General features: G+C 31.5%; 1 protein-coding gene across 1 annotated transcript; it reads left to right on the top strand.

The window, feature by feature from the left end:
• The first annotated feature begins 662 nt into the window (after positions 1-662).
• On the top strand, positions 663-1,883 carry LOC124373937 (putative nuclease HARBI1). Its single transcript, XM_046832246.1, has one exon. The coding sequence runs from the start codon at positions 758-760 to the stop codon at positions 1,787-1,789; it is 1,032 nt and encodes a 343-aa protein (XP_046688202.1). The 5' UTR covers positions 663-757; the 3' UTR covers positions 1,790-1,883.
• Positions 1,884-9,188: the final 7,305 nt, after the last annotated feature.

The raw sequence follows: 9,188 nt of genomic DNA, 5'->3' as shown, positions 1-9,188 counted from the left end.
AATTGGAATAAGGAATCAACCTATTGTAGATAAAATTCAATAATAAAGTTGTTTTCCACATCCACTTGAACCAACAATTAACAATCTGATTGGTTGATCTTTCTTATTTTCTTCAAACGTTTGAAGTTTTATCTGATCTTTTTGCTTTAAAAATTTCTCCATTTAAATAGCGAAAATGAAGCTGTTCAAGTTGACTTCAGAAAGCTCTAAATTAGTTTTAAAACTTGGAACATCCTATTCATTTAGAGGAAGAATCAAATTATTTTATCGGTTTAAGCGGTTTTTATTCTGACAATTTTGTAATAAATATTAGTGAAAGTTCTCCTTATTGTATAGGATTTAGTGAGAAGAACATAACAAAATATTATGGTTTAAACAAAGGATATTATACCTTCGATCAAATAAACAATTCTCTTAAAAAATTATCTAAAAACATTCAAACAATCAGATAAATCTTTAAACTTTGACGAAAACAAGTTTGAAATGCAAAAAAAATTATCTCTCTAATAAAATTCAAATAAAATCACCAGTAAGAATATTGGGTGAAGTGAATAAAACCTAGCATTTGCTAAGTCTAAGAGATTTTTAAGCTACTGCTTGGTTTGGTGTGAATAAAAAGCTAGCAGTTGCTAGGGGGTAGGAGTTGCTAGGATTTTCCGGAAACCTAGCACTTGCTTACAATACCGAGTGAATAAAACACAACTTCTCAATTTAAAAGCTAGCAACTGCTAGGCTTTTGTTAAGTCAGCACCGAGGCATGCTAGCTTTTTACTTAGTTGTTTGTTGGACATCAGCCATGGCGGAGTTTATGCAAGTTCGACAGCATAAACATTATGGTGCTCGACGAGAGATAAATAAGTGTAAGGAACTGTTAAGGTTTGAGTCCGAAAGTATTGATTTTTTAGCCGCGGAGTTTTTGAATGAAACTGACACTCGTGGCGGTGGACTTTCTCCAAGGAAACAAATGGAGGTTTTCTTACGTTTCGTAGCCGATCCTGGTTTTCAGTCTGGCATAGCCGAGGACGTTGGCGTTCACAGAACTACAGCATGCAAAACTGTAAGCTATGTTATGGATAAGATTATTGATAGAGCTAATTTTTGGATACATTTTCCAGCAACAGTCGAAGAAATTAATGAAGCAAAAATTCAATGGCAGAGAAATTTCCGTTTACCAACTGTGATCGGGGCGCTAGATTGCACTCACGTACAAATTAAAAAGCCTAATCTGCATGGGGACGAATATGTAAATAGAAAAGGGTGTATTACAATAAATGTACAGGGTACATGTGACGCTCTTGAAAGATTTACTAGCATAAGTGCAGAGTGGCCAGGGAGTGTGCATGACGCACGAATTTGGCGCAGAAGTCCAGTTAGGGAGATCATGTCACGTTTTGATGGTAGAGTATGTCTTCTTGGCGATTCCGGGTACGGAATATCACCATGGTTAATAACCCCTTTCAAACCACCAACAAATGAAGCAGAAAGGCGGTTTAATTTGTGTCATTCTAGGGAAAGAGTTGTGATCGAAAGGTGTTTTGGACAGATAAAAAGAAGATTTCCGATACTGGGTAACTGTGTTCGTGTGGCTTCGGAAAAAGTGCCTAAAGTAGTCGTCTGTTGTGCAGTCCTACATAATATTGCCAAATATCTTGGTGATGTTTATGATGACAATTTTGAGATCAATGGTGACGATGAAATTGAAGAAATAGACGTACAACATGAGAATCCAGGAACTACTGGTCGAGGTGCTGACAAGCGAAGAGAAATGATGTTGTTTGTAAATCAATAAAGTGAGTATTTACTCGAATTACCCATGTCTTGTGACCGTTTTACAAAATACACAAATGGGAAAAAGTTGGGCCAGTTAGCTGGTACTGTTTAATTTTTTTTTGTTTTTTTTTGTTTTTTTTTTTTGTTTTTTTTTTTTTTTTTTTTGTTTTTTTTTAAGGGATTAGGGATAAAGGTTGAGTGGTATATTTATTTATTATTTCGATAACAATTTACTACTTAGCTAGGAAATATTAATTTATAAGTTTAGGTAAACATGAAAATCTTCATTATCAGTTTGAGAAGCAACATCTTGAGAAGAACTTTTCTTCTCATTTTCAAGTTTATTTTTTTCTCTTTTCAGTTTCAATTTGTTCAACTGCATTTGCTGCAGCAAAACAATCCGTTGAAGTTGAGGTATAGAGAGGTCCTTTGTTTCATCACTTTCATAGGCCATAACGGTTTTGGCACTTTTTCTCACTTTAGTCACAGTTTTTTATTCCGCCACAAACAGTTCCTTCATTGCTAAGGTTCTCGTCGTCGGACTGCTCAACTTCAGCTAGGGTTTTCGTCGCTGATGTTGTAGGATTGCTTGATGTTCCAATAGAAATACTCCCTGGTACTTTAGAAAATACAGGGTTGTTTCCTTGACTTAAAAAATCATGAAATTCGGTTTCCCATGATTTCATCTTTATTGGCTTGTTCCCAGTTTGTTTTTTGTCTGTTTTTATTTTGATATTCGACTTCATATTACTCAACAGCTTATTTAGTTGAACAACTGTTACAACTTTCCCTGTAGCTGATGAGTAATCCTCACTGACAATTTTCCAGGCATCTTTTTTGGCCTTAACAGCAGATGGAGTTTTGCATTTTTCAATTATTACTGGGTGTTGAGTCACCAGTTTGACAAACAAAGCCCTGTCTAAATATTTATCGTCACCAACATCTTCGTCGCTGGATGACATGACTGCTGTGATGGTAACTAATTTCCAATCAAACAGTCGAACAGTCGAAATAATTATCCTGAACACAAAGCGAACTACAAGCGAACTGACTAGTGAGTAGTGACAAGAGACAAGACTGCATCGAAAAACGGAGCGGCGCGGCGCGGCGCTGCGGCGGAGGAGAGAGGAGGGGGAACAAGTCACAACATGAAACCTAGTTGTTGCTAGGCTTAGCAAGTGCTATGCCTAGCAGTTGCTCAAGTTTTTCCGGTTACTTCTTAAACTAGGGTAGATGTTTCTACCTAGACCTAGCATTTGTTTATTCACTCCGATTTGAGGAAGAGCTAGGACTAGGGGCTAGGTGCTAACCAGTAGATTCTAGGTTTTATTCACTCCACCCAATGTTTCTAGCAATTATAGTAGATTTATTAGGGTTTGTTCAAGAAACTATTGAGCCAAATCAGGTATATTTAGGAAATGAAACGCCAAAATTTAGACCGTTCGATGTAATTGAAGTACATTGTAATCTCGTTGAACCTAGTTTTGAAAATCAGACCGAACATTTACACAAAGAATCTAAAGTTGTGTACACTTTTTTTTCAAATGTTGCTTATGGATCAGAAATCAGTGAAAACCCGAATGAAATCGATTATATTCCAATTAGAAAAAATATTAAAAGAATTCAAAAAATCATTCTAACTATACAAGACTCTGAGGGAAATTTATTAAATAATGAGAGTAAAACAACAATATATTTAAGATTAAAAAAGGAATAAAAATGAGTTGATAATGATATTTCGACTCGAGTGCCCCCAAAACTTTATTAGAAAAGATACTGTTTTTATCAATGAATCTGGCCTTTATTCTCGAAATAAAAATTACTAGTTAAATTTCTTTTCTATCTAAATGGAGTCAGTTGTAGACCTACTCAATAATCAACTTACATTCAATAATAAAGACATTGTAACGATTGTAGACGTAAACAATGTAATCTGGTTTAAGGCTAAAGATGTTTGTGAAATATTAGGTTATGAACAAACAAAAAACGCAATTAAATTTAATGTTAATGATGATGACAAAATTCAATAGTTTTACTTAAAAAACAAGGGGCTATTCGAATGGCCCCTTAACAATCTTTATCCTGACACTGTTTTTATCAATGAATCTGGACTTTATTCTTTAATTTTGAGATCACATAAAAAAGAGGCAAAAATCTTCAAAAATTGGGTTACAAAAGAAGTTTTGCCGAGTATTCGTAAATTTGGTGAGTACAAACTTGAAAACAAGATTAAACATTTAGAGGGTGAAGTTAAACACTTGCAAATTAAAGATGAAATAAAAACGGAAATAATCGCAAAACAAAGTGTAAAAATTGACTTAATGAAACCAGACCTTGTTTGTAAAGATTTTGATAAGAAAAAACACCATGTTTTTGTATTAATTAAGAAGAATCACATGTGTGAATATCCTTATTACGTTATCAGAACTCAAAAGAGAGAAATACCTAAAAGATTGAAAGAACTTGAAATTGATTACCCAGAAATGGAAATTTTATTAAGACATGGTGATCCAAATAGTATAAATCTCTACAACCAAATGAAATAATCTTTGAATATTTTATACAACGGAAATCATTTTAGTACAAATATGGCAGAATCTCGACTGATTTACAGAATATCTAAATTACACGATGAAAATGTTTCTAAATTTTACTAAAAACTCTCGATTTGTTATATTTTGTTTGTAAATGTTTAGCATAACTAGGTAACCATTGTAGAATTTTTTTTCATATTCACAAGGCGTTTCGTTTTTATAACTTTCGCTGAAAATTGTTTTAGCACAATCTTTGCAAAAACTTCTATCTTTACTATACTGCCAGTTATTAAATTCAGAAATATTTTTAATTTCTTTACAAAAGTAACACTTTTTCTCTTCTAAAGTTAATTTGTCCATTTTATCATATATTTTATCATGATCCTTACAATAACAGTCGTTTCTATTCTTTTCCTTATAAAATTCTTGACACTTTGTACATTTCTTTTGAGACTCCATTTATATAGAAAAAATTATTACACGATGAAAATGTTACTAAATTTTATTAAGCTCTCGAATTATGATATTTTGTCTGTAATGTTTTTGAAGATAAGGTAACCATTGAATGATTCGTCCACACTCGCAAAGAGTCGGTTTCTTTTGACTTTTTTGAATAATTCTTTTAGCACAATCTTTACAATGTGTATGTTTTTATCTTTACTATAATGCAAATCGTAAAATTTGGAAATATCCTTCTTTTCTTTTTTCTTTACAAACGCAACATTTTTTTCTCTTCTAACGTTAATTTTTCTATTTTATCGTATAATTCTCTCTCATGTTTACTACGACAATCTTTACACATAGACCCTAATCCTTCTTTTTATTCTTGTTTTTATAAAAAGCTTCAAAATCTTTAAATTCTTGACACTTTGTACATTTCTTTTGAGACTCCATTTATATAGAAAAAAATTATAGCTTTGACTTTCTCAATTCATATTCATAAAACTTTCCGGTTATTTCTTCATTATTTAAATCTTTTATACTATAAGTTACAGGATCTGTGTTATTAATTTGATAAATCACAAAGATTTCTCTTGACCAATTGTTCTTATATTTGTTTGAAAATGTTTGTTTTTTACTAACAATTCTTACATGATCATTGACTTTAAATTTAGTCTTCGTGTGAATATCAGGTGGAACATACTTGAAAACGGTCTCTAATAACTCTTTTTCTGCATCTTTATCCACATCTTTCGGTTTCGTCTTGATTGTACTGTGAACTGTATCGTTATAATTGTTTACGATTTTTGAAGAATATCGATCCATTTAAAGTTTTTATTAATCTCAAAAATTACTTTCATTCTCTCATTTTTAGTTCTGTTATATCTCTCTACAATACTTGATTTCTCTTCGTTTTCAGTATGATAAATCTTAATGTTGTATTTTCTCAAAACATCATTAAATTCTTTATTTTTAAAACTCTAAACCCTTATCTGTATGAAGTAGGGTAGGCGGTTTGTGATTGATCCTTATGGCATCTTTTACTATATCTTCGAAAGCTTTTGAAACATACTTGCCGTTTTTTCTTTTGATAGCTCTTGACCAAGCATATTTTGAGAAAGTATCAATAACATTTAACATACGGTATACTTAAATCCATCATTTTGATCTGAATAGTTAGACATTATAACTAAATCTGCTGCCCATAAATCGTCAATTAATAATGTTATAATTTTTCTCTTTTTAAACTTTTTTCGTACTTGTGTATGAATTTCTCTAGCTTCAATTTCTATCTCTTCTTTATTCTTCAATTATTTCTTTACTTGTTTTTCATAAGGATTCTTTATAAATTTACTCTTATTTGTCTTACATTTTGAACATTTTTGCTGCAATTCTATACAATCCGTTTTGAGTTTGAACAATTTTATAATCTATATTTTTTCGTTTTTTTCTTACATTTGTGGCAGTGAATTAAATGATCTTCCATTTATATATCAAAGTTTCCAACTTTGTTTAACTCTTCTAAAATATCTGTTTTAATTTCGCCTTTATATCCATACGGTACTGTATCGATCTTATTTTCTAGGACAATTCTCTTATCATCTTTAGCGTTCAGTGCTAACTTGTTTATAGTGACAGTGTACAACTCATGTTTATAGCTTTTGATTACTGTCATCTCCCTAAATTCTTCTTTATCTTCGAACAAACATCTCTTCAAGTTTTCGATATTTATTGTTTTATTTACAACGCTTCTCTTAATTCCTTTGCATCTTACTGGATTTTTGTCTAGATATTTGTACGAGTACATTTTCGATCTCAATTCACAAAATTCTTCTAAAACTTCGCTATTTAACTCATCTTTGAATTTCCCTATTACCTTCTTATTTTTAGTAGTGAAACATTCATGATCTTTTGGATAATCGCTCGTATCAAAGTCATCTATATTTTCTTTAATAATTTTAAAAGTATCTCGTTTCAATTCTAGGAAATAACTGTCTGTATCCATGTAACACAGATTCAAATCTGGGTCAAACTTCTTTAATTTATCGTAATAAAACTCATACATTAACAATTTTGATAGGTCAAGAACTGAAAATCCTATGTAGATCGGTTTGTTAAATTTAATCTTTTGTTTTGTACATGTGACTCGCTATAATCTTCAAAGATATTGAAACATTTGAAGTTCGTTTTCTTGGCCTGTTTCATTGAAAATTCTTCATTTCCTAGTTTAATATCACATCTATTTCGCACATTTTCCATAGATTTTCCAAAAAACAGAGTTGTTCATGAGCTTATAAAAATCTTTCTCAAAGTCACTTGTAGCTTTGGTTCTCATGTTTGTGTTGAAATCAATGTACTTTTTCATAAAAGGCTTCTGATCAAATGCTATAATCCTATTCACATGTTTCAACACCAATCCCTTGTTCGAGGTAAAATTTCAAATTTCTTGAATGAACAACGTATTCAGTTTTATCCAGTAAAGTTGTGCAAAGTTTGTTTTTATAATGTTCGGGAGCAAGAGGCAAATCCTTGTGATGTTCATGTAAATTTTGTTGGATATCCTAGATCAACTTCGAGAATATAGCCATAATCTTCGTCGCCAGTGAGTTCCAAAATTGTTTCTTGCCACTCTTCTTTTGTATATGTTTTAGGATTCATCCACTTGATACCACTAAACGGCAGTTTTTGCATAAGACCATAACCATAAAGGTTGTTTGCATCGACATAAAGTAAATAGTTTTCGGGCTTTGTCTTATCGAAATCTTTCAAATATTTGTTATTTGCTTTAACATATCGTTTAATACATTGAGAAATACCTCCACGAATACCTTTTTCAATCATCAAATACATATTATAATCGTGTATCAGTTGAAGCTCGATTTTCGTTAATTTTAACAAAGCGTCCCATGCGAGACTTGGAGCAGTTAGATAATGAGCTGGATCAAGTTTGTAACAATTTAGACAAATGTTTCTGAAATTTTCAAATATATCAGCGAGTAATAGTACATCTTGGATATTGTACAAATGAGAGTAATTTCCAAGATTTTTCTCTTTTAATTTGTTCCAAACGCTCAAGTAGTGTTGATAATCTTTCTCAGATATGCTCTCATCTGTCAAAAGTGAATAGAAATCTTGAATTTTCAGCTCTTCTGTGTAATCAAGTTTTGCAATACTATCAATAAATTCATAGGGAAATATTCCTTTTCCAGATAGAATTTTAAAGATTTCTTCTTCGTCATTTGGTTTGTCTTTCTAGAATTGCGTTCAATATTCGTCCATCTTGTATAAAATGATTTGTATGTTTGAAGTCTTCTTTCTTGAGGTTTTTAGCTAACTTTTCAATAGACGATGCCATGAATCTAAATGTGTCTACGAAAGAAAACTTAACAAACTTTCTAGGCTTATCATTGTCAAACTCATAGCAATATCCAGAATTTACAGAATAATTTATGTATCGTTCATCGGTATTTGCGATCAAATCAACATTTCCATATTGTCTAGCCAATTCCTTTATGTACAAATGAGTATCGTAATTTGACATATTGTGACAGAAAACTGGGATGTTCTGGGGAAATTTCAAATTCAGATTGCAACAGCTGCGCCTCTAAATTTACCTGTTAAATGACAATGATCTCTTACTTTTTAATCTTTTTTTCACCATCAAAACCTTCTGTTTCACAGATATGACAAACGTTTTGAATTTTGATACACAATTTCTTCTTCTTCAGTTAGTTTTATAGGTTTCATATTCTTCGAATTATATTTTTTCGCTATGTATTTCGATAATTTATTGAGCTCTTCAAACAATTGTTTTGGAACATTTGGCAAATCTTCTTCATTTTTGGCTCGATAACATATCGGTTTATACATGCGATTGGTCACATTCGACACTAAATATAGAGTAAAACCATAAGGAATGTGTTTCTGAATCTTGGTTGAGTCGATCTTTGTGGATTGTCTTGCATGTCGGAATTTTTTCTAATATGCTCTCAAAGTCCATATAAATTACGTACGGATGGCTAAACTTCTTTTGATAATTAGTAAATTTAGTTGTTTGACCTGAAAACGGCATAATTGGCTTACAAACTTCATGTTGCTTGCAAATTTCTAAATGATCTGTTAAATCTCCAGATTTGTAGAAATGGCTTAAACATCTTCTACAAAGAAATTTTTCTTTCTTTATGCTTGGATAACTGAGAACTCACGAGCTTATTTAAATCGGTTATCAAAACATAATGAGATTTGTCTTCTTGTTTAACATACAATAAATCGATTTCTAACTCGGCATCATAAACTTCAGAAATTTGTAACGGAACAATATGTAGTTTTTCATCATAAGTATAGATATTTATAGACATTTTTGGATATTTGTACTTGGAATTATGGCTTCGTTTTTCAAATAATTGTAGCCTATATCCTTTAAAGACATTGGATACCGTACTC

Source organism: Homalodisca vitripennis, unplaced genomic scaffold (genome assembly GCF_021130785.1).
Source record: "Homalodisca vitripennis isolate AUS2020 unplaced genomic scaffold, UT_GWSS_2.1 ScUCBcl_6764;HRSCAF=14123, whole genome shotgun sequence".
Classification (NCBI taxonomy): domain Eukaryota; kingdom Metazoa; phylum Arthropoda; class Insecta; order Hemiptera; family Cicadellidae; genus Homalodisca; species Homalodisca vitripennis.
This window is presented reverse-complemented; position numbering and strand designations above follow the sequence as displayed.

Excerpts from the sequence above, each read along its gene's own strand:
- LOC124373937 (XM_046832246.1), top strand. The coding sequence starts at position 758 with ATGCTAGCTTTTTACTTAGTTGTTTGTTGGACATCAGCCATGGCGGAG.